The sequence below is a fragment of the Drosophila guanche genome, unplaced genomic scaffold, assembly GCF_900245975.1.
Source record: "Drosophila guanche unplaced genomic scaffold, DGUA_6, whole genome shotgun sequence".
Lineage (NCBI taxonomy): Eukaryota > Metazoa > Arthropoda > Insecta > Diptera > Drosophilidae > Drosophila > Drosophila guanche.
In genome coordinates this window covers 67,038-92,111 of record NW_022995757.1, presented here as the reverse complement: position 1 = coordinate 92,111, position 25,074 = coordinate 67,038, and the positions used below count along the sequence as shown (strand labels likewise).

At 48.7% G+C, this 25,074-nt stretch overlaps 5 protein-coding genes across 6 annotated transcripts; 2 read left to right on the top strand and 3 right to left on the bottom strand.

The window, feature by feature from the left end:
* Window positions 1-3,930: 3,930 nt before the first annotated feature.
* LOC117590247 (RNA polymerase-associated protein Rtf1) lies at window positions 3,931-4,792 on the bottom strand. The gene has a single exon (XM_034282720.1). The coding sequence runs from the start codon at window positions 4,718-4,720 to the stop codon at window positions 3,962-3,964; it is 759 nt and encodes a 252-aa protein (XP_034138611.1). The 5' UTR covers window positions 4,721-4,792; the 3' UTR covers window positions 3,931-3,961.
* A 7,998-nt stretch (window positions 4,793-12,790) lies between these two features.
* Window positions 12,791-13,860, bottom strand: LOC117590242 (ensconsin-like). 2 transcript variants are annotated; one of them, XM_034282713.1, is made up of 2 exons: window positions 13,005-13,860; window positions 12,791-12,946 (listed from the first exon to the last, which is right to left on the bottom strand). In XM_034282713.1, the coding sequence occupies exon 1, from the start codon at window positions 13,741-13,743 to the stop codon at window positions 13,183-13,185; it is 561 nt and encodes a 186-aa protein (XP_034138604.1). In that variant the 5' UTR covers window positions 13,744-13,860; the 3' UTR covers window positions 12,791-12,946; window positions 13,005-13,182. The 2 variants fall into 2 exon arrangements, with proteins under 2 accessions (XP_034138604.1, XP_034138605.1); XM_034282714.1 differs by having other exon boundaries at window positions 12,791-12,900.
* A 2,290-nt stretch (window positions 13,861-16,150) lies between these two features.
* LOC117590432 (transcription initiation factor TFIID subunit 5-like) lies at window positions 16,151-18,223 on the top strand. The gene is made up of 2 exons (XM_034283051.1): window positions 16,151-16,320; window positions 16,403-18,223. Exons 1-2 carry the CDS (start codon window positions 16,246-16,248, stop codon window positions 18,221-18,223), a joined length of 1,896 nt encoding a protein of 631 aa, XP_034138942.1. The 5' UTR covers window positions 16,151-16,245.
* Window positions 18,224-19,460: 1,237 nt separating this feature from the next.
* On the top strand, window positions 19,461-22,847 carry LOC117590386 (lon protease homolog, mitochondrial-like). Its single transcript, XM_034282960.1, has 9 exons — window positions 19,461-19,923; window positions 19,980-20,232; window positions 20,283-20,421; window positions 20,486-20,615; window positions 20,671-20,975; window positions 21,033-21,455; window positions 21,524-22,234; window positions 22,308-22,497; window positions 22,559-22,847. The coding sequence occupies exons 1-9, from the start codon at window positions 19,579-19,581 to the stop codon at window positions 22,763-22,765; spliced, it is 2,703 nt and encodes a 900-aa protein (XP_034138851.1). The 5' UTR covers window positions 19,461-19,578; the 3' UTR covers window positions 22,766-22,847.
* A 925-nt stretch (window positions 22,848-23,772) lies between these two features.
* LOC117590431 (transcription initiation factor TFIID subunit 5-like) lies at window positions 23,773-25,005 on the bottom strand. Its single transcript, XM_034283049.1, has one exon. It carries the CDS (start codon window positions 25,003-25,005, stop codon window positions 23,773-23,775), a length of 1,233 nt encoding a protein of 410 aa, XP_034138940.1.
* Between the last annotated feature and the right edge of the window lie 69 nt (window positions 25,006-25,074).

Below are 25,074 nucleotides of genomic sequence, written 5' to 3'. Positions count from 1 at the left end.
CAAAAAGTGTTCTCTGCTGATGCTGCACACACATGAGTGGGGTGATGAAATAGATTTTTCGTAACATATGTAATAGACATAGAAGTTCTGTGATTGATTGCCAATTTCCCCTCCCCCCAGTAGCGAAATGCGACAAATTATTGCCAGCAAAATCAAACTGTCAACGCATTCAAATAAAAGCAACAATAAGTCTGCCCAAATGCACGGCAATTAGCAGCAGTCCGCAGTGGGACACAGAGAGCGGCGGGAGAGCGAGGAGCGAGGAGCGAGGAGAAAATGTTGCCGAGTTTTTGCAACACTTTCATCTCTGGGGTGCAGTCACCTGAAGGACCGGCAAACGGGCAATGGTAAATTTTTGTCGCTAATGAACAGCCCAACGGTCGGGAGGGACGAAAATAACGTCTATAAGGCAAAGGAGAAATTAGAGAAATGAAATGAAATGAAATGAAATGCAATTAACCAGCTAAATGAGCGCAGCACCAGCACCCAGTGAAGGAATAGCGGAGTATGGCTTAGAGGGGGGGGGTCAAGTCCTTGGTGCAAAACTTGGGGTCAGGCCAACAATCGCGCGACTGATGACCAATTACAAAATGTAAAATTAGCAACCGACCAAATCGGGTTTTTGTTGGTTGCTTGGCAACAGACACATAGAGGGGGGAGGGAGGAAGACACAGTCATTCCAATTAATAAATATTTAATTTATAACTTGCGCCAAAAACAAAACGAAGCGCTAATGGGGTTTCCTTCTTTTGGAAGAACTTTAATACCCATTGCACGAGGGTATGCCGAATGCCGAATGTCGAATGTCTTTTCGCTGACTCAAATTCCTTGCACTTAGCAGAGCAGCGGCGCGCGCTAACAAGTGCATAGAAAATGATCTCGAGCAGCGCAGTCGACGCAGATGCACCGCGCAAAAGCTTCGTGAGAGCGAACCGCAGCAGCGGCAGAGAAGCAAGAAACGTTTTTCTGCCAGCGCATAAAGTTGATGTTGTTGTGAGACCCGATCGTGTCCCGAAGCACCTTAGCAAAAGCAAAGCAACGGAAAGTGCTCAGAGCGAGGGCGAGTGTGGGTGTTCTTTCCTTCTCTTTTGCCAGTGACTCAAGCCGACCGCAAAGACAGCAAATGTTGACAGTTATTTGCGAGCTTTGCTTGTGTGTTTGTCCCTTGGCAAAGGTATCAAAATCTTCGAGCAGGATCTTCTGGTTTGGTCTTGCCCAAAAGTCTTCATGTCTTTTTACACATTTTCTGACATTTTGTTGCCGTGCAATTAACGTTTGTCCACCAAATGTTTTTCTCGTGTTTTCATTTTTTTTTATTATGTCATTTTCCAGTTGTTGGTTTTTCTTATGATTATTTTTTCGTTATATGTATTTTTTCGTTCTTGTTGAGGGTCTCCGCTGCTTCCATTTTACATACACAAAAATGTCACTTAATAAATTTTACGACTGTTTTATGTTGTCGCTTTGGCCCTAAAACCAGCAGTGGGTAGGGAGGGGACGGAAGGTGGAGCAGCAGCAGCAGCAGCAGCTCCGGAGCCGTAGCCGGAGAAGGGGTGTACCTATAACACGCCCACTACAACACGTAGTATCCATAAATATAAAAAAAAGGAAGGGGAGTCGCCCCACACACACACACATGGAGGCTGTTAACCCTTGGGTCGGAGTGTGGGTGGGGCGTTTGGCCGTGCGTTCTAGCTGGAAATATTCTATTCTATTCTATTATTTTTTTTGTTTCTGTGCTGTTTTCCTACTCATTTTGGTAGCCTCCTTCGTCACGCACATGTCCAGGCAAAGTTTCTCTTCGCAGCTCCATTTGGTTTCTGTTTTTTTATTCACTTTCTCCCGCCCCATGATTTGGCTAAATTAATTTTAGGCCATTCCGGGTGGGTCTGCCAGAGGGTTGAGCGTTAGGTGCGTATAATTAAAAGAGTCCCCCACACAGCGCAGCACAAAACAAAATAAATAAATAAAAAGAGCAAAAGATTTAGGGCCAAGTTGGGACCAAACATCATGAGTTATGAGGGAGAGAGAGAGAGCGAGAGCGAGAGGAAGGAAAATGGGTCCTAGGGTTAGCCAGCATTTGGTTTCCCTCCCTCTCCCCACCAGACAAAACTTTTCAACATTTTAATTTTGGCCCAACCCCCCGAATTTTTCTTGCCCACTTTCTTTCATTATTTAGAGGCGCGGCACATGTTCGCCTTGCCATGGATCCCCCGTTTCAAGCTTTCATCACGAGAGCACGAGAGAGTGGTGGAGAGAGAGAGAGAGAGAGAGAGCGTAGGCGCCTGGGGTTCGAGTGTTTCTGGTGAAATTTGTGCGACATTTTGGCTGTTGATGTTATGAATTTGGTGGGATTAAATGCGCACTTCCACCTGGTGACACATATTTTCCAAGCAAACTGGCCTGGCCAGAGATGACATTTTGAAAGGCAGCCAAGATGGTCGGCAATCAACGAGAGAATCAGATTCAACGATGAACTTTGGGCCAAAGAAGAAGCCAAGGCTGCCTGCTGCCTGCCGCCTGCCTGTCCTCCGTCGTGTGTTCTGGCATCAGTCAAAAACTTTTGCCAGCAACTGAATTATGTCATTTGTTTGACATGGCCTCCATCATCCAGGGCCACACACACACACGCAGACACACACGCAGACACAGAGCATGGCATAGATGAGATGATATGCTGGCTAAGGGGTAAAAAGCGGCGCATGCACGAGCAAAGCATTCAAAACGAAAACAAAACCAAACGACGTCGGTGCCCAGGTACATTTACCGAAAAGCGGTAAAATAAAGTCAAGCGAAAACAGAATTGGAATGAAGACGATGAAAATGCCAGCAGCAGAAGCTCGCACGGCACAGTGGCTACAAAAAGTGCAAGCAAATATACACGCAAATAAATAATAGAACTAATAAGTGAGAGATTAATGTAAGAGTAAATAATGCTTGAAGAAAGCTTTTAGCGTGCTCTCCGCGAGCTTTCTGCTTTCCGACGATCTGCCGAGCTCGCTTGATCGCACATTTCTAGCCACATTTCGCCTTAGATATTCTACTGTTCTGCCACCGATGGCAGGCAAGCATTACATTGCCGCATATTTTGCGTTTTCACATTTTCCGCTTTTCATTTCGCCATCGTCGTCAGCGTCGCTGTCGTCGTGCGGCTGCTGCTGCTGCTGCTGCTGCTGCTTCTGTGGCAGTGCCTTGAATATTTTTCTTCAATTTTATTAAAATTATGGAAATGAATGAAATATCTGCTGCATCCCATACCCCATAACCGTGCCCAGCAGCACGACCCGTGGGTCGTCCCCAATCCATTTCCAGCCTCCCCCTTACGCTCACTCTCTCGCCAGTCTCAACCGCTGCGCATCTTTTGCGCCAAGAATTTATCGAAAATTGCAGCAGCTGCAAAATTGTCTTCCCGTGCCACACACAGCACTCCCTTTAGCTGCTGCTGCTGCTGCACAGCACCTGGCCAGTGGCAAGTTTAATAATCCGTTTCGCATTTTGCGTTGATGCGAAATCAATCGATGTGCATCGAATATGCCCGGAAGGAGCACCTGAAGGGAGCAGCAGCAGCATGAGAATAACAGCAGCCAGAAAGTTTATCGGGAGGGGTGAGGGGACATGGGACAGGGGACTGGCGGTGACTAGTAACCGGAATGCGTTGCATAAACCAAACTCATTTGCATGGCCAAGGAGGAATCATTGCGGATGCAACCCATCCAATTGCTTGGGCGCTGTGGCAGGCGAACCTTCCCGACAATCAGCTAATTTCTGCTCTTCCCTTAATCGAACTCTTTTGGGGAGCAACAACAAACGAAGACTGAGAGAGAGACGAGAGAGATCGTGGTGAAGAGCTTTTTGGTATTCACGTTTTCCTTGCTTTGCTTTTGGCTCTCAATTCTATTTATTTCCATTATTAATTACGCCAAAATTTGTAGCGTAAATCCAAATGTAAATCTAATTTTCTTCAACCCGTTTCCGACTCATCCATCTCCGACAGCAGCTGTAGATCCTCCTGCTGGTTCTCTGGTTCTGGTTGGGCCTCCGCCTGCGGTGGCCGTTGCAAGCGCCAGGGATATTTGGCGCCATGTCGCTCGAGTATGCCACCACGCGGCACGGGTCGCATGATCAGCGTGAGGCCCTGCTTGACGAGCGCCACAGCCTTGGCCTCGCACTGCAGCGCATGGTGCAGCTCCATTCGCTTGCTCGCCACGAGCCCGAGGGTCGGTGGCCGGATGGCCTGGTTGACGCACCAATCGTACCACAGCTGGAACTCTGGCTGTGTGAAGGACACATTGGAGATGTCGTTCAGCTCGTGGGTCGTCACTGTGCCCTGGTAGCGCAGACACAGCCCAATATTGGTGGGCAGCTCGTCCACAAGGTAGCCCAGGGCCACCTGCTTGATGTCCATGATCTCGGCCACGTGATGGTTCGGCGGCTCGCCCTGTCCGCTCGTCTTGACGCGCACGAAGCAGCCGAGCACCGACTGCTCATGGGCCGGACGCAGCAGCAGCTGAATGAGACGATGTCGTGTGAGTCTCAGCGGCTCCAGTTGATCCAAACGCTTCACTGGCCTATCCACCAGCGATGGCTTCTGTGGCTGCTCGTCCCGCTCATCGCCCACGCGAAGCGGCAGCGGCCTCAGACTCCGCAGCTCTCGCTTCATCTTTGCGATTTGACCTCGACTCTTGGCCATTGTGGGCAACGGACTGGCACTGCTCTGCATCCTACAACAATTTGGCTACACGAAAAGGTGAAAGGGGAAAAGGTTTGTTTTGATTCATCTCGACAGTAGAGGAGAGGCTGTCTGTGGAGTACAGAATGTGGGCCAACTAGACCTCTACATTGGGGTAAGGATAAAAACGACGACTTTTTGTTGGCATTTCAATTGTCTTTTGAATGGCGGCCAAGTGTGCAGGATTTATCGGGGCGGGGCTGGATGCTCCTGCCGACTGCTAGTTTATCCATTTGAATGCATTTAACGAGGCTCCTTTTATGCCCCACCATAAATGCCAGGCCAACTATTAAATTTATATTAATTTTCGCCATGGCCATGCGCCAGGCGCCTCCTTTTTTGTCGGGGTGGAGACTACCTGCTGGGTGGGGGGTTGAGCAGCCGTTTGGCAAGAGATTTATTATACAATTGTTTTAATTACAGTTGCAGCTAATTGTATGCGGACATCGCCGGCAGATGCTGGCACAGAGCCCAAAAGGAGTACCGGCCCGCCGGAGTGGGAGCCCCACCCAGGAGATGGACCTGTGGACCTGTGGCAAAAAATCGTTTGCATGCTTTGTATGTGAGTCTGCATAAATAACTTGGGGAACGGGCACATCGACTATGCTGCTCACGCACACGCACACGGCACTGCTCTCCTTTTTAACACTCCTGCAGCTATCCCCATACCTAGAGCCGAACACATCCTCCAGCATGCCCACACACTTAAGGGCGAAACTCGTTTATGCAAGCTCAGTCATCATCATCATAGGCAAACAGCAGCAGCGGCAGCAGCGGCAGCAGCAGCCTCTGACCAAGCAAAATTTGTGGGCTTCGATTTCAAATGCGAGATGGATACCAGGAGACTGGTAGCTGACTTTATGATACATTTATAAGGAGCAACTCGGAACTCTGATACCTGTGCGGGCGAGTGCCAAATGTAAGTAAACAAAATGTAGCAAAATTAAATATGCAAAAGCCATTTTCTTGCTTTGAAAACTGTCAGCCAAAGGTCAGTCATAGGAGCAGAGGAGCAGCTTGAGTATGAAACAAAAATCACGAATGCCATGTGAGCGGACTCGTCCATCACAAGCAACTGAAGAACTTTTGCACGAACACCTAGGGCTGAAGGAAAAGTACAGTCACCAGCAGGCTGGGACAGGCCAGGAAGCTTCCTCGAGCTTTAAAGCCACGCCTTGACGTTGACGGGGCAGTGCACCAAAAGTTGTCCGAACACGAAGTACAAAGCTGAAGAACCCTCATCCAGTTGGCTGACATGCCAAGCGCAGAACCCTGGCCGTGCCGTCCGTCAGTCCTTATAATGTTTCTGCATACAAGAGTAAGTATTTAACAGGAGTATTTAGTGGTAAAGATCTACCGACAATGGGATGCCCTGCTGGCACCTAACACGATCACGAAGCTACTAAGATTCTGAGAGAAAATAAAGCCCAACAAGAGCAGAGTAACAGCGCAACCGAGATGGCCTCACTAAGACTGAATCTAGGATACGGGCTACCCATGTCAAAAAAAAAGAATGTATAGCGAAACGGGACAGAGACAGAGACAGGCACTGGGACTGGGACTGGGACTTGGCATAGGCCAGGGGCACTTTTCAGTTGGCAGTCGAAAGAAAACTTGTTTGTTGCACAGAGACAAAAGCGCTTCCGCTTTTCATGTACAATGACAGAAACAAGTGTTAATGGTTTTGAGCTTAGGCGCGCTCCGCACAAAGGCACCTAAAAGACAGACAGACAGACAAAGAGAGAGAGAGCCAGCCTGCTGTACTGGACAGCCAACAACAAGATTAGATATCAGATCGTACAGCGAGGTCTCCTACTTGGAGGGTTTTTTCCTATGCCAAATCGTTTGAGTACTGGGTACTCTCGTTTTGTCTTTGCATTATCGGACCCGATTCTCGCCACATAGCCTGTGCGTATCTTGTTTTTGCATTCTCGGACACTCTCTGCGCGTATTTTGTTTTTGCATACTCTCGTTCCCGACACTGCGCGTACTTTGTTTTTGCAATTCTTCTTCCCTACCCACGCTCACTCACACTGCTCGTATTTTGTTTTTGCATTCTCTTCTTCCCGACACTGCGCGTACTTTGTTTTTGCAATTCTTCTTCCCTACCCACGCTCACTCACACTGCTCGTATTTCGTTTTTGCATACTCTCGTTCCCGACACTGCGCGTAATTTGTTTTTGCAATTCTTCTTCCCTACCCACGCTCACTCACACTGCTCGTATTTTGTTTTTGCATTCTCCGTCCCGCAAGCGATCACGCAGCTGCGTTCTGCATTTGCATTTGGTTTTTGCATTCTCTTCTTCCCGACACTGCGCGTATTTTGTTTTTGCATTCTCTCGGTGCCAACTCTCGCTCACTCACACTGCTCGTATTTTGTTTTTGCATTCTCCGTCCCGCAAGCGATCTGCATTTGTATTTTGTTTCTTGCACTCTCGGGTGCAGTTCAGTGCTTTAGATATTTAGATTTTCGTATGATAAGTGCAATATTCAATCCTTTTCGCTGCTTTGGGTTGTGTCTTTTTCGCTTTTGGGCAGGCAGCCTTTGCCAAAATCAGTGTGAAGCCGCCGCTGTCTACCCCGCAAAAACACAGCAGCAAAAACCTGCACGAAAACCCACAGGGTTCCAGTGCCTTCTACTATGTCCGTGTCTCTGCTGTCTCTGCTGTCTCTGTCCATGTCCATGTCTGTGACGTGAGCTCTTTGCCATTTTTAGAGTTTACATTTTTGTTATACCCTTTGCCGAAGGCATTATTAATTTGGATCAGCACCACAAAAGATGTAAATAGACGACTTATTTTATGTTTTATGTAATTCTTCACTTGGAAATAATTGGCCAAGTAAATACACGCAAAGTGGCTCTGATTCCGCACTGCCAGGGTGTGCAGGGACTCGGTCATGAATAATTTCAAATGTCTCCTTAATATTTTTTTGTTTTATGTTACTCGTGCGGCTGCTTTTTAAATTTTACCTCCAGGAATTTTTGCTGCTGCTGCTGCTGCTGCAGCTCCGTATGGATGTGCAACATGCATATGCAAATGCCTCGGCCTACATGTGTCGGTGTCTGTTACAGGTCCACCCACTACCCCACCATGTCCCTGTCCAAACATATGGGAAACTTTTGCCAGCATGTTGCCTAGTTTTTTGCACTCATTTCTTTGGCCGCCTGCCTGCCTGGCTGCCAGCCCCCTTCCAGTGGAAATTACAATAATGAAAATGTATTTGCAAAACTCGCCTAATTAGTTGAATATGAGCCATGTTGGTATTCAAATATGCACACGAGGCTGTCAGAGAGGGACAGCTCAGGCGGCTCCATAGCACAGCAGCAGTTGGAGCAGAGTGGAGAGTGGAGTCGGCAGTGCGGGTGTGCGAGCGGGTAGAGGTGGTTGGCAGAGTGGCACAGATACCAGGCGAAGGCAAAGGCAGTTGCACAGAGTTGCACATAACGGCTAGTTTTAGTTGCCTTCTTTGATGCCCTTAAAGATCGATGGGAGTTCCTCATGGGCTGCGCCAACTAAAAATGCATTTTGGTGCCGCTTGTTGTTGGCTTTTGTGCACGCCAACTACCTGTACTGTAAGTGCCTTCTGCATGGAAGCTTTTAGAAGAGAGCGAGAAAAGCGACCGATCGAAAGACAGCTTTGGAGCAGGTAGCCCAAACGTACGCTAGAGAACGCGGGAGCAATGCAGGGGGGAAGAAGGTGGGAGACAGAGACGAAAAAACGGCCGGTGCAGCACCGTTGGAGCAGGTAGCAGCAGCCTGCTATGCTGTGCACGACGAAGAGGGTGGAAAAGATAGACGAAAGAACGGCCGCTGACGCTCGTAAGCATATACTAAGAACTGTTTTTATGTACAGTGAGTGCTGCGGATAAAGAACAGTGGTGACAATCTAAGTTATGTTTCAGTTTAAGAATTCTGAAACCCGTGATTTTGTCGTTGCGTTTGCGTTATGTTTCAACTTCTGCCTCGCCTTATGCTCATTCTGCCTCAAATGAAAGTGAGCGAAATACCGGAAGGGAGCAGGAAGAGTGGGTGGAAGGGCGTGTGGGTGCCAATGAAATGTGAAAGGTGCTAAAATTGCATAATTACTAAGAAGAGCAATCAATTCGTACGCAATGTGGCACAGACGCTCATAACAGCTGAGACAAAGGGCAGAGGACAAAGGCTTGGGTCGGCAGCTCACTCAAACCCTGTGATACATAAATATTTATATTCTTAACTGATTCTATTCGCAGGCCCTTCGCTTCCGGTTGAGCATTTTAAACGACCTTCGGATCAAAATAAAACCTAGAGGTAACCAGAAAATAATTTTGTTGCCACTAATTATACAAAAAACAAAACAAATTCTAGTTTCAGTAATTTGCAAGTTCTCTAGAAATGAGAGTTTTATAAGCAGGTGTGTGAGGAAGAGCGTAAATTTGTACCAGGCAAAATTAATCGTAATTGCAGTGGGAGTGAGTGACGAAAATACTCGTAAAAATGTCTGTCAAAAATGGGCAAACACATCATCGCGAGACAGGGAGAGAGAGAGCGAGAAGTCGTCAGGGCACATTTACTCAGATTACGACCTTAGTGGAGTGCATGGAAACGCACACAGAGAGAGAGAGAGAGAGAGAGTGAATGTTGGATAGGCACACACACACAAACACACATCATAATCACAACACAATCAAATGACAATCAAACCCGCAAACAGACAAACGACATACCAAGGCAATGCACAACCCCAGGCCCACGCCGACGCCCACGCGTCTGTAGGTGATATGCTTAGAGCTAAAGGGGAAGGATGAAGGCGGAGAAGAGTAGGGCCAAGCACAGCAGTGTGTGGTGTGTGGTGTGTGTGTGGTGCGTGGGCCACATGTGGGCTCCAGCTTCAGCTTCAGCTTCAGTTTCAGCTTCCCCCTTAATGACGATTAACTGCTGAGCCGCAATTAACTGTGAACAGGCGGAAATACGGTGAATGACAGCTGAAGAAATGGCAGCAAGGCCAAAAGCGAGAGAGAGCGAGAGATGGGCTGGTGGTGGCACAAATGTGTGGCACCGGAAGCATAAGATGGGGTCACCGGAAACCGTCGCTAACGTGCCCGCAGGGCATACACTTGCCAACGAATATGACTAGGATTCAAGGCAAAAGGGAAGTGAATGCAGCAAATAAACGCTATAAATTCAAGATTAAAGGTTGGCCAATAACTGCAGGTAAAAGTTAAAAACAAAATCAATTTTGCTTAAAATGTAACAAAAATATTATTACAGAAAATGAAACCGAGTAAAAGGCAAGAAAAGGAATTAAGGAGACGTCAAACACGTGAGTATCCAGCCGAAAACAAACATTCTACCCACTTGGTGGGTATTGCAATCAATTAAACTAATCAAATGCATTCCATTGGTCGAAATGAATGAATCAGTGAGTGAATGAATGGGCAGTGAGCAGAAAACTAAAACATTTCTACGCTACACCAAATCAACTTTAGTGGCCAGCAGAAAGTACTCCATAAAGGCGGTGTCTAGTTGTTCTGTTAAGCTAAATGTATATAGATAAATGGGCATTTAAACATGTGCAACTGCGTAACTTTTTATCCGTTTTAATCACTGATTTACAGCTGTTTCTCCGTTTTAATCACTGATTTACAAAGCGACTTGAAACTGATTTAATCATCTATAAAGTTAGTGTATTAAAAGCAACAGCCACTACTTTATTGCTGACTTTTACACATGCTTAATGTACTCGTAAACCAAAATAAATGAAACAAAGTGCATGAATGATTCATAAATGATTTCTTAGGCCAAAGTCGGGCCAGCATTAATAAGCAAAATGGAGGAGCAGCATGTGCCAGATGGTTTCGAGTGCGAGGAGGAGTAGTAGGAATGGGAGTGCGAGTGCGAGTGCGAGTGCGAGTACTCCCTATGAATGAGTGCCGACAAAAGCAAACAAATGCGCAAATAAATCGAGCTACAGGACAGGACAGCTGAGAAGAGAGATGGTGATGGAGAAGATTATGATGGCGCGCCCACCTAGACGCACCACCGCACGCACTTGGGGCCCCATCCAAGAGTCAAATGTTCGGATGACAATTGCAGCGCATATCCGCTTCCGGGGCCGGGTCTTTGCCACTTCCACCACACACACACACACACACACACACACACAGGAGAGAGGCGGCAGCCACATCAATTTGGAAGCGTGCACATTTATCCTAATCACACACACAAAAGGCAGCAGGCTAAGGGAGGGGGAAACCCTCACACACACACACACACACACACGCCAAGAGCTTATTTATGTGCCCAAGTTCTTTTTGACATTGTTCTTTTATTATTTTAGTCGTTGTCTCCTTGCCCGCCTCTCTCCATGGGGCGGCGCTGCTCATTTTTGTCGCAATTTAGCTAAAAGCGTCGTCTAAGAGGAAGTCGTTTTATATTCCTTTCCCCGCCTTTTCCTTTAATCTTGTTCCTGGCTTGGCTTTTTTCCTCTTCTCATTCTCTCACAAAGAACAAGCACAGAAATATAATAGAGACTTTGGATGGCTGGCGTAGATTTAGGTAGCTGTTAGGCCCTCTCCCACTCTTCCACTCTCCACGGAGGGTATATACTTTTACCTTTTTGGTTAAGATCCATTGGAATGCGACTTTGGTTTAGGAAATTAACGAAATTATTAAATGTTACTACCCATGAATTAGCATTTCCACAAAATATAAAATAAAACACAAATAAAATAAAAAAAAGCATTCAAAATTTTATATATAATTCTGTCAAATGAAGTTACTCCCAACGTATTAATTACTTTAGAGATTTATTTTTGTTTATTTATTTTGTAAATATGACAAGTTTTTTAGTTGAATTTTTGTTCATTTTTAATTGCATTTTTTGTTGTTTTCCTTCTCTTTTTAGTTATTCATTTAAACACCTTTCCATGTGGCAGCTGGAGGTGTGCTGTGTTTGACACATATCGGCCCGTCCAACCCTGCAAACCACACCTGGTGGTCCAGTGGGCCAGACAACTGTTGCTGCTCTCATTCCCTTGTCCATTGTCGCGTCGGCCGGAAATGGCTTCAATGCCAACGTAGACGCCAAAAATGTTGCTGTCATATAGATGTCGCACGAGTGTGTGCGGTGGGTGTGCGTGTGTGTGCGGTTGACAGCAGCACGTCTACAGCTACATCTTCATCTACATCCATGTGTATGTCTATGGCCTTTTCGGGTTGTCTCTGTGCTCTCTGTCGTTGGTTGACTGCTGGGGACTGCTGTTGCTTCACGTGCTCGTTTACAGTCATTTATCATAAAAATATTTCTGCACTCTCATTTTTATAAACTGTATTGTTTCACACGCCAAAGCTGAGAGCTTAGGGTGGAGCAGGAGCCACAGGAGTAAGTACAGTACACACTGAGCATTGTGTGGCGCTTCGAGTCGACATTTTTATGAAGCTAATTTGATGTTGTCATTCTTCATTTCTCATTTTTGTAGCGCCATTTTCGTTTTTACAGCTCTCTCTCTCTCTCTCTCTCTCCGATGAGGCACGGAGGAAGTCAATTCATGGAGGAAACTGACAGCTGGGAGCTGGAGCTGAGGGCATCACTGGCAAACTACAAGTACCATATGGAATGTGTGTCCCCATAAAGCTACACCTAACGGCCGTACACTGAAACTTAACGAGGCTCGTCGCAGGACTTTTAAGTGTCCTTCTGACTGCATGCCACTCTCTCTCTCTCTCTCTCGACCAAGGGCACAGCAAATTATATAGGAGAAAAGCAAGCACAAGACATAAAAAGAAATCATAGAAAGCAACAGAAGATGGAGAAAAGGCTGAAGATTGCCCATTGAGAGATTAGGGCATTATCTATATATTGATATAGAAATACAAATAGAATAATGCTGTAAATATTTACTCCATCACGAACACATCGCCATGCTGCACGTAATATTTTGGTGACCCCGATGCTCAGTACATTTTTTAACGCAAGAATACAGATGCAGAATGCAGAATACTCCGATTTGGCCGAAAACAATTTATTTCTAATATTCAGATTTAAAATAAACATAATTGAAGTTAAAATTTTGATTGCGAAAAATAAAGACACAGGGGAGGGCGTCTTGAAATGTTTCTTGCATGTCCAGAACGTCTTTCATTCTGTGATGGAATGTCGTCTTCCACCTCATAGATTGTCCACAAAATCTTGAGAAAGGTCGGAGGAATATTTGATGGATTGAACAGATGAGGACTATGAACGGAGGCTGGGCTGAGCTTCAATCCAGACAATAATTTATGCAATTACTTACCAATATTAGTGGCGTTTCCTCTTGATTGGATTAGTGGCAGGAACACCAATGATGCAGCATCAAAAAACTATTTCAAATAATGTAAAAATATTTCTTTTTGGGTTGTGTGTCGCGGAGGAAGCCTCTTGTGGCGGTTCTGCACGTTCTTCATCTGGTTGGAAAAGGCTCCCTCTGCCATCTAACGACGCTCCTGAAGCTTCTCCTGCTCCTCACGCTGGCGAGCAAGGCGCTGCGCCTTGATGTGATTGAGGCGCGCCAATGCCTGAATGCGCTCTCTGCGCTCCTCTGGAGTCTCCCGTGGACATCTCACATAGGTGGCCCTGTACTTCTGGGGGATGACAAAAGGCTTCTTGTGTCGCTCCTCGTGGATCTGCTGCTCCTTCTTAAGGTTCCACTCTCCGACCATCCTGTGGGACTCCTCCATGCGCTCTTTGTTTGCCCTTTCGAGTCTCTCACTTTCACGTCTTTCGGCCAGAATCTTCTGTTTCTTCTCCTTGTCCTTGAGCTGCACCCACGCATCATAGTTCAGCTGCCTTTGACGATCCTTCTTCTGCTTGGTGCTCTCGGTGGAGTCTGTGTCTATGCCTGCCACAAGTATTTGATCGGTCAATCCTTCATCCGATTTGCTTAGGTCGCGCCACTCGGGCATTGGGTTTCCGGGTCCACTTGCAGGACTGCCGGACAGCAATTTCCGCTGCACCAATTTTCCTTTAGGATTACGTCGCGACATAAAAGCCATTTCGATAATGGCAGTGAATCAAATTGGCACACGATAAGGAAGTGTGTGTCTGTTGTGTTGTGTGTTCTAAGTTGCCTGTTCCAGTCTAAGGATTGAGTGACGATTTCTGTATGCTGCCCCAACAGAGGTTTCAAATGGTACTAGATTTTTTTTTAAATAAGAAAACATATTTAACATATTTTTGCTCGTTTCCCTTGGACTTGGACTANTCTCTTTTTGGGTTGTGTGTCGCGGAGGAAGCCTCTTGTGGCGGTTCTGCAGGTTCTTCATCTGGTTGGAAAAGGCTCCCTCTGCCATCTAACGACGCTCCTGAAGCTTCTCCTGCTCCTCACGCTGGCGAGCAAGGCGCTGCGCCTTGATGTGATTGAGGCGCGCCAATGCCTGAATGCGCTCTCTGCGCTCCTCTGGAGTCTCCCGTGGACATCTCACATAGGTGGCCCTGTACTTCTGGGGGATGACAAAAGGCTTCTTGTGTCGCTCCTCGTGGATCTGCTGCTCCTTCTTAAGGTTCCACTCTCCGACCATCCTGTGGGACTCCTCCATGCGCTCTTTGTTTGCCCTTTCGAGTCTCTCACTTTCACGTCTTTCGGCCAGAATCTTCTGTTTCTTCTCCTTGTCCTTGAGCTGCACCCACGCATCATAGTACAGCTGCCTTTGACGATCCTTCTTCTGCTTGGTGCTCTCGGTGGAGTCTGTGTCTATGCCTGCCACAAGTATTTGATCGGTCAATCCTTCATCCGATTTGCTTAGGTCGCGCCACTCGGGCATTGGGTTTCCGGGTCCACTTGCAGGACTGCCGGACAGCAATTTCCGCTGCACCAATTTTCCTTTAGGATTACGTCGCGACATAAAAGCCATTTCGATAATGGCAGTGAATCAAATTGGCACACGATAAGGAAGTGTGTGTCTGTTGTGTTGTGTGTTCTAAGTTGCCTGTTCCAGTCTAAGGATTGAGTGACGATTTCTGTATGCTGCCCCAACAGAGGTTTCAAATGGTACTAGATTTTTTTTTAAATAAGAAAACATATTTAACATATTTTTGCTCGTTTCCCTTGGACTACTTATGGTTGCTCCTCCTTCAAGCACCAATCTGCAAATGCTCGAACTCTAGAAGTAAATTGTACAACGATCCGATCTACAGTTTAATTTTTCTTTATTCTGTTAGTCAAAATGGAACATGATGGTTGGGGGTTGAATGGGATGAATGTGATGTGATTAGATGTGCGGGCGCTGCCTCTGCCTCTGCCGCGAGTCTGCAGTGTGTCGGTCTAGGGAAGGGCGGCGAGCTAACGGGGCGTGTTGGCGTGAGAAGTGCTGTAGATGTAGATGACAGATGAAGAAAGTATTTAAAACTTGACAAAACACCGCGGTGTGACGCGTAAGAAGCTTCTCACACGTCCCTTCTCGTTCGAATCTAAACATTAGCACAGACGGACTGCCCTCGCCGTTGCGTGGTTGTGCCTCCAAAACCATCTACGCATCTCCCAAACACAGAGCTAAAATTCTGAGAGCAAAGTCTCTAAACCCGACCTTGTAGAATGATGTTATTAAATCCACTGCAGATACTGCCTACCCAGCTGTGTACCAAGAACATCTTTGATCTTTTCGACAATTATAATGAAGCCAAGAAGTACAAACATAGCCCCAAAGCCTTAATTTGTCTGTCAGTCTTTGACCGGATATATCAAGGTAAGCTTGAAGAATGGGTGTCAGGGGGATGGAACATTCTTTCCACTGATGCATCCATCAATGGTTTCCCTAGTAACCTAGAGAACATTGCCATTAATGAAAAGACTGATAGACTAGCCAAATCAGCCACTAATGTAGGCAAATAATTTATCGCTAACATTCGATGAAGTAATAAGAAAAGTTAAAATAAAAGTTCAGACGGATTGGAACAATGAGTACAAGGAAGTATAAGAAACCAAAGGAATTCACAATGAAATTCCAGTCTCTCGACTGGAGTGTAAAAAATATAAAGGTCATAAATAGACTGTTAATTAATCGAAGCTATGATAACGTCTGTTTTTACACAAAATCAAAGGGGGACACACCAACATTTGCGGCATATGAAATCTTCTCCTGCCAAGGACATGCTATTATCAGGAAAAAATATAAAATTGTTCCTCGCTTTGAAGATCTTAAGGAGCTGTTGCTCACAAAGGAGCCCCTTTTTTTAGCGAACTGTCCAAATTGATTAATGAGGCTAATTTGGAGTTGTGAATCGAAACAGATCCGAAACTGAATTTGTATTCAGGTCGGGTTAACTCAGTGCCAACGGAAGTCACCCTGAGGAGCAACCTTCTGTTGTTCCTCCTTTCTGAGGCAACCTTCTGTTGCCAATATATACCAATGCAACACCATGCATGGTCTCATTAACAACCATCGATAGTCAAGAAAATATCGACAGCCCCATCATCGAACGGAAGTACCTGGTCAAGGCGGACTCATCGTCGTGCGACCATCCAATTTCGCGGCTTCTCAATTGTTAAGAATATCAAAATGGGTGGCCGCAATTTACAGCAGAAAAAGTGGAAATCGAAGAAGAAAAAGTCCCAGAATCGCAAACAGAATAATGTGAGTAGAATGAAGGAGTGAGAGAGGGAGAGGGAGAGGGAGAGCGTGAGAGAAAATGTCTCCTTTGCTGTTTAATTCATAGCATCAGAAGAAGAAACCCCCATCGGAGGAGGCCAACGACTCGCTTGTGGAGAAATGTGAAACATCAGACATGGAGCTAGAGGTAGTGGAGTTGTGGGAAGATTTCGTTGACTTTTACGAGGGCGAAGCACACGGGCCAAAGCAGGAGAGAAAGTTCTGCAAAGCACTGCAGAACAAGGAGCTGATGGAGTACGAAGGAACTTTTGTGGGATTGAGGAACATTATCCAGCAGATGTCCAATTTCCGCAAGTTCGAGGTATTCATGATGCTGTACCCCACGCTGGCCATGGGCTACCTGCAGATGGTGTATAGCGGCAAGTGGCAGCGGGCCAGGGACTACGTGGAGCGGCACAAGGTCGACCTATGCGACTACTACCGAAAGCGCATCGAGAACCTGAAGCTCATCCGCAAGCGGAAGGACATGCCGGGCAGGGCACTGGAGCTGCTGAGTGGCGTGAAGAAGGAGTACTTCCTGATGGCCAGCACAACCTGGGAGCAGTTCATGGTGATCCAGTCGAGGCTCTGGACCAGGAAGCAGCAAGAGTGCTTCAGCGCCCACTTCCAAATCGCCACCTACTCCGATTTCATGATGCCCCTGGAGCGGCGAATCACGGATCATCCCCTGCCAGAGCCGTTCAACTGGGCTGCCGCTGTTCAAGGTTCGGACTCCACTCCGGGCACTTCGGAGCCCCTCGGTCGGAACAGGCTGCCCGCTTTGAGCATGAACTTGGCCACGCCCGTGGACACAGAGGATGAGGTGACTTGCGCGACGCTCTCGGAGGATCACTGCAGCGTGGCGTTTGGCACTTTCTCTGGGATGATGCACGTCGTGGCCGTGCGGAAGGATTGGCGGGAGGCAAACAACCTGCGCAGGGAGAATGTCTTTCAGGCCCACCAGAAGTGGGTGATGGCCTGCGCCTTCTCCCCTGGGGACCGGCATCTGCTCACCTCATCGGCGGATAAAACGATGCGGCTGTGGTGCACCCGGAGCGGCTGCTGCAAGATTGTGTATACCACGGGCCAGGTGCCACTTACGGCCAGCTGTGTGGCGTTCGCCCCGCGGGGCTGCTACTTCGCCACCGCCTCGGAGGACGCAGTGGTGCGCGTGTGGAGGGAGGACGCGGAGCATCCCATCATCAGTTTGTTCGGCCACTTGGCCAAACTGATGGTGTGTCGTTTCCACCCGAATGGCAACTACTTGGCCACAGGATCGGCAGACGCCACGGTCCGCATTTGGGACTACCGAAACCACGCCCAGATGCGCGTCTTCCGCGGCCACAAGGCCCCAGTCAGTGCCCTCGTGTACTCCATCTGCGGACGCTACCTGGTCTCTGGGGGCCGCGACGACCTCGTCATTGTGTGGGACACGAGCACCGCGCGGTTGCTCCGCTGCCTCTGGCAGCACAAGGCACTGTCCATTGCCTCCATTGACATTTCGTACTGCAACAATCTGCTGGCTGTGTGGAGCCAGGAGTTCCAGCTCACCCTCTGGGACTTTCAACTGCTCCTGCAGAACTCATCCATGGAGAATGTATCCTCTGCCCAGAGCAATGACAGCAATGGGAAGCTTTTGATTCGCACAGTGAAAGCCCCCGAGAATGTGATTTGGCTTCAGAGTGGATTCTTCGGTCGGGATGGCCTCGTGGCCATCTACGCTGAAGACTACAAGAAGTCGGCGGACGTCCTGGCTTCGATTGTGAAGCAAATTGAAAACTTACAAATTGGAACTAAGTCGGAGGCAGAGAAAAATGAGATCATGGAGTCCATGCTGAATAAGATCCTCAGTTCCGAAAGTGACAACACAGCCGCAGGAAGATCTTGAATTAATTAAATTGGGTGATGGGATCCAATAATTATCCAATTACATTTTGTTTCATTTCAACTTGCAAATGTCGGAGAGTATACGCGGAGTATACCTTCGGGTGGGTGTCCACTGCTCAATCCAAAGTGCTTCGTTTTTTGTTTTCTCTTTGCTGCTTCCCTCGCCTCCCCTCCCCTCCCCTGCCAGTGGCAGACATTTAATCGCCTTGTTGTTGTCTCCACAATTTATGGACTGGCACGGACGACGCATTGGAAAAGTAAATTCGATTTCGAACATTAATTACTGAATCTTGCCTTGCAGACATTGCATTTGGCAATTGTCACTGGCTTTTATTTAATTTATGATGTTCACTGATTATAAATATTCGCAGCGCAGCTGTTGTTATTTTTCAATCTAAACATTCTAATTGTGTCCAGGCAATGGCTCGCAAATAACGGTACTTTTGTCTTTGCGGTTTGGTCACTGACAAAAGAGAGAGAGAGAGAAAGACAAGGCACACTCGCCCACGCTCTTTGGCTCTTCGCTTGACACATTCGCAGTTTCGTTAGATCATCCCTGTCTTGTTGCGTTTCTATGCACAAACAACAGACACGAAGTCACGAAAACGTTTCTTGCTTCTCTGCCGCTGCAATTGTGCAAAGGCCACCGCCACGAAGTTGTTTCTCTGCCGCTGCATCGATTCCTCTGCACACCATGCTTTTGTGTCGACGCTGTGCGTCTGTGTCGACTGCGCTGCCTAAGATCTGATTGTATGAACAGAACGGAGCACACGTCGCTGCCGGCCTCTGCTGCAGGTGAGCAGAGCCTAACTAGAATCTGCCTTTGTGTTTATGCTTCATGCTTACCGTTTCTGTATCTTACATCCGTGCACTTTAATTGTGCCCAGATAATTTTTATTGTCATGCTTTGGCCGAGTGTGGAAGCTTGCAGAAGTTTGAATTAAATTCAGAGTTCCACTGAAGAGGATTGTAACCTTGGAAGGAATGCTAAAAATATACTTAAAAGTGGGCATGAGCAATGGCCAGAACGTGCTTTACCTTTCATCTCAATTGATCTAAGCGGCTCCAGCACCCACATTGTAGCACACTGTTTCCCCAGACATTTCCTTGCCACAATTTGACATGAGAATGTGTCAAAGTTTTGGCTTCGACTTCTATTTGTTTATCCAGGCAATCAAGGCAATCGTTTCTTGTTGCCATCAGAGTTGCTTTTGCCACCTGCCCACCTGCCCTGCCTGGCATTGTACAACACTGCTCATCAGTTTTAGATTGTCGTAAAAATTCTCTCATTGTGCTATTAGTATTTTGCTTTTTTATTTCGGTTTTTAGGTTTTAGTCTCGAGTTGAGCTGCGAAAATGTTGCTGGTTCGTGCCACGAGAGGACGAGTGCTGGTGCGAGGGGGCCTGCAGCTGGTGCGCACCTTGGCCACGTCCGCGGTGTGGAGAGGCAATTGGCAGGGTCAAAGTGTCAGTGCACTGGGCAGACAGAGGAGCGGCTTCTGCTGCTGCTGGTGCCGCTGGAATGGTCTGTCTGGCATGATGGCCAAGCGCTTCTGCAGTGACGAAGAGGATTCCCACGAAGATGAACTCGAGCCGGAGCCGGAGCCGGAGCCGGAGCCAGTGCCCGATGTGTGGCCACATGTGCCGGTAATAGCACTGCGTCGGGCTCCCTCCTTTCCGCTCTTCATGGATATTATCGAGGTGACTAATCGAAACAAGCCAATTTGAAGTCCATTCCCACTAATGGTTGCTTGCAGCTGACAAATCCTGTGGTCATGGATCTGGTGCGTAGCAAAATAATGCAGGGCGAGCCCTACGTGGGGCTCTTCCTGAAGCGTGTCCACGATTCCGAGGAGGAGCTTGTCGCCAGCCTGGACGAGGTCTATCAGGTGGGCACCTTTAGTCTGATCCGAAAGGTACAGGATTCAAGCGAAATGCTTCGGCTAATGGTTGTGGGTCAGCGCCGGATACGCATCACGGGACAGTTGGAGCCACCAAAGGCGACGCCAGGTGAGTGCTCCCACAGCTGCCGCAGATGCAAGATTTTATTCTCTTGTTAGCTGCTGCAGAGTCCGTGCTCATTGCCATCGTGGAGAATGTCCAGACTCCGGCCTACGAGACAACCGAAGAGCTGACAGCGATCAGGCTGGAGATGATCAAAACGTTGCAGGATCTGACCAAGGCAAATGCCATGTACAAGTGAGTGGCAGCGGCTGCCCCTTATGCTCTGTGTGTCTTGATCGCTGCCCGGTTTTCGGTTTAGGAAAACTCTCCGTCAGGTGCTGCACCACTGCCAACGGGTCGTGGACAATCCCGTTTATCTATGCGATTTGGCTGGCGTGCTGTCCGTCGCCGGGCCAGAGGAGCTGCAGAAGATTCTAGAGGAAACAGATGTACGTCTAAGGGTTGACTCTTTCTTCTGTTTGATGTTGTCCCTCTCTCCCTTAGGTACGCGAGCGCATGATGCAAGCCCTGTTGGTTCTCAAAGCAGATCTCGAAACCATTAAGTTGGAGTCGAAAATTCAACAAGAGGTGGAGGAAAGAGTGGAGAAGCATCATCGGCGCACCATTCTGCGCGAAGAACTGAAGATTGTCAGGCGGGAGCTGGGCCTACAGCTGGACGACAAGGAGGCGATTGTGGCCAAGTATCGGGCCAAGCTGCAGGACAAAGTTGTGCCCGAAAACATTGGGCAGCTCATCGACGGGCAACTCGACAGATTGAGGACCATTGAGTGCACTTGCCAGGAGTTTAAGTACCCCAAAAGACCGCCAAGCTAAAAGATCCACCAACTAATCTTGATCCTTCGCAGTTTAATCCGTCACTACTTGGACTGGCTGACGGCGCTGCCTTGGGGTGTCTCCAGCACCGACAATCTGTGCATGGAGCATGCCAGCGAGGTCCTGGACCACGACCACTACGGCATGGAGGACGTGAAGCGGCGCATACTCGAGTTTGTGGCCGTCAGTGCGCTGCGGGGCAGCACACAGGGCAGGATTCTGTGCTTCCATGGGCCACCGGGTGTGGGCAAGACGAGCATTGCCAAGTCCATTGCCCGTGCCCTGAACCGCAAGTACTTTCGCTTCAGCGTGGGCGGCCTCACGGATGTGGCGGAGATCAAGGGTCATCGTCGCAACTATGTAGGAGCCCTGCCCGGCAAGGTGATTCATTGCCTGAGGACCACCAACACGGATAACCCTCTGGTGCTCATCGACGAAGTGGACAAGATTGGCAAGTAGGTGGCACACACAGAGGCCACACTCTGAACTGAATTAACATTCCCCATGACCCCCCACCTCACAGAGGCCACCAGGGTAATCCCTGTGCGGCATTACTAGAGCTCTTTGACTCCGAGCAGAGTGCCAGTTTTCTGGACAACTTCCTGGACGTGCCCATCGATCTGTCGCGTGTGCTCTTCATTTGCACAGCCAATTGGATCGATCGCATTCCCGAGCCACTGCGCGATCGCATGGAAATGATCGAAGTGGCCGGCTATGTGCCAGAGGAGAAGCTGTCCATTGCCCGTCAGTATCTGGTGCCGCAGTCGATGGGCGACTGTGGCTTGTCCCAGCAGCAGTTCAGCATCACGGAGAGCGCCCTGCAGCTGCTCATTCACAGATATTGCCGCGAAGCTGGGGTGCGGCACTTGCTCCAACAAATCGAAAAGATTATCCGCAAAGTGGCGCTGCAGCTGGTCCGCCGGCAGTGCACCAGCTTCCACGTGACTGCCGACAATCTGTGCACGTTCCTGGGCGCGCAGATCTATGCCACGGATCGGCTGTACGAGCGGACGCCGCCGGGCGTAGCCATGGCCCTGGCCATGGGCGACACATCGCTGTACATTGAGACTGCGCGTCCGGCCACCCACAAGCCACCCGCTGCTGATGTCTCAGGCACACTGCAGATCACGGGCAATCTGGGTTCGGTGATGCAGGAGTCGGTACAAATAGCCCTCACGGTGGCGCGTAACTTCATGCAACAGCGGCATCCGGGGAATCATTACTTGCAGTTGGAGTGAGCGTTGCAGCTTTTGCTCCTCGATTGATCACTCGTTCATTTTGTGTCTCTCTCTCTGTCCGTGTTCCAGAAACATTCACCTGCATGTGCCCGAGGGCGCTGTGCGCAAGGATGATCCGAGTGCCGGTGTCACCATCGTCACCGCCTTCGTGTCGCTGGCCACCAACAGATGCGTGCGAGACAATCTGGCCATGACGGGCGAGATATCGCTGAGGGGCAAAGTTCTGCCCGTGACAGGCATCAAGCAGAAGGCCATAGCGGTGAGTGCATGGATCAACGTTCAATGATTGATTCAATTTGCCATCTCCCACACACACACAGGCACGTCGCAGCGGCATCAACTGCGTCATCATGCCCGCGGACAACCGACCGGACTTCGAGGAGCTGCCCGAGTTCATAACCGCTGGCCTGGAGGTTCACTTTGCGGCCAACTACGAGGATGTCTACAAAATTGCCTTTGACGAGCCAAACGAAAACGAGCCGTCCCCGCGGGAGACCCTCGTCAAGCCGTCCTCAGTCGATGCTTAATTCGCTTAGAATGCATCCTAGATTCGTCAGTTTAGTTAAACAATTATTTAGACAATACAATAAACCATTTACTAAACCTTAAGACAATGTTTATTCGATGAAGAAACTGCCCCGTGGCTTGGCAAGGGAAACACAAAGAAAAGAGACAAAGTTTATGGGCCAAAGCTCGCAAATATCAGTCAAAACCCTCTTATTTACGGGACAGCAAAGACCCGCTTAAATCTCTCTTTGCTCATTTCGCTCTTCGCTTAAGAATTTCTCTTTTCTTACGTTACTGTTCTTCACCTGAGGCAGCGCAGTCGACACAGACACACAGCCCAAAAGCATGGTGTGCAGAGGAATCGATGCAGCGGCAGAGAAACAACTTCGTTTGCACAATTGCAGCGGCAGAGAAGCAAGAAACGTTTTCGTGACTTCGTGTCTGTTGTTTGTGCATAGAAACGCAACAAGACAGGGATGATCGAATGAAACTGCGAATGTGTCAAGCGAAGAGCCAAAGAGCGTGGGCGAGTGTGCCTTGTCTTTCTCTCTCTCTCTTTTGTCAGTGACCAAACCGCAAAGACAAAAGTACCGTTATTTGCGAGCCATTGCCTGGACACAATTAGAATGTTTAGATTGAAAAATAACAGCAGCTGCGCTGCGAATATTTATAATCAGTGAACATCATAAATTAAATAAAAGCCAGTGACAATTGCCAAATGCAATGTCTGCAAGGCAAGATTCAGTAATTAATGTTCGAAATCGAATTTACTTTTCCAATGCGTCGTCCGTGCCAGTCCATAAATTGTGGAGACAACAACAAGGCGATTAAATGTCTGCCACTGGCAGGGGAGGGGAGGGGAGGCGAGGGAAGCAGCAAAGAGAAAACAAAAAACGAAGCACTTTGGATTGAGCAGTGGACACCCACCCGAAGGTATACTCCGCGTATACTCTCCGACATTTGCAAGTTGAAATGAAACAAAATGTAATTGGATAATTATTGGATCCCATCACCCAATTTAATTAATTCAAGATCTTCCTGCGGCTGTGTTGTCACTTTCGGAACTGAGGATCTTATTCAGCATGGACTCCATGATCTCATTTTTCTCTGCCTCCGACTTAGTTCCAATTTGTAAGTTTTCAATTTGCTTCACAATCGAAGCCAGGACGTCCGCCGACTTCTTGTAGTCTTCAGCGTAGATGGCCACGAGGCCATCCCGACCGAAGAATCCACTCTGAAGCCAAATCACATTCTCGGGGGCTTTCACTGTGCGAATCAAAAGCTTCCCATTGCTGTCATTGCTCTGGGCAGAGGATACATTCTCCATGGATGAGTTCTGCAGGAGCAGTTGAAAGTCCCAGAGGGTGAGCTGGAACTCCTGGCTCCACACAGCCAGCAGATTGTTGCAGTACGAAATGTCAATGGAGGCAATGGACAGTGCCTTGTGCTGCCAGAGGCAGCGGAGCAACCGCGCGGTGCTCGTGTCCCACACAATGACGAGGTCGTCGCGGCCCCCAGAGACCAGGTAGCGTCCGCAGATGGAGTACACGAGGGCACTGACTGGGGCCTTGTGGCCGCGGAAGACGCGCATCTGGGCGTGGTTTCGGTAGTCCCAAATGCGGACCGTGGCGTCTGCCGATCCTGTGGCCAAGTAGTTGCCATTCGGGTGGAAACGACACACCATCAGTTTGGCCAAGTGGCCGAACAAACTGATGATGGGATGCTCCGCGTCCTCCCTCCACACGCGCACCACTGCGTCCTCCGAGGCGGTGGCGAAGTAGCAGCCCCGCGGGGCGAACGCCACACAGCTGGCCGTAAGTGGCACCTGGCCCGTGGTATACACAATCTTGCAGCAGCCGCTCCGGGTGCACCACAGCCGCATCGTTTTATCCGCCGATGAGGTGAGCAGATGCCGGTCCCCAGGGGAGAAGGCGCAGGCCATCACCCACTTCTGGTGGGCCTGAAAGACATTCTCCCTGCGCAGGTTGTTTGCCTCCCGCCAATCCTTCCGCACGGCCACGACGTGCATCATCCCAGAGAAAGTGCCAAACGCCACGCTGCAGTGATCCTCCGAGAGCGTCGCGCAAGTCACCTCATCCTCTGTGTCCACGGGCGTGGCCAAGTTCATGCTCAAAGCGGGCAGCCTGTTCCGACCGAGGGGCTCCGAAGTGCCCGGAGTGGAGTCCGAACCTTGAACAGCGGCAGCCCAGTTGAACGGCTCTGGCAGGGGATGATCCGTGATTCGCCGCTCCAGGGGCATCATGAAATCGGAGTAGGTGGCGATTTGGAAGTGGGCGCTGAAGCACTCTTGCTGCTTCCTGGTCCAGAG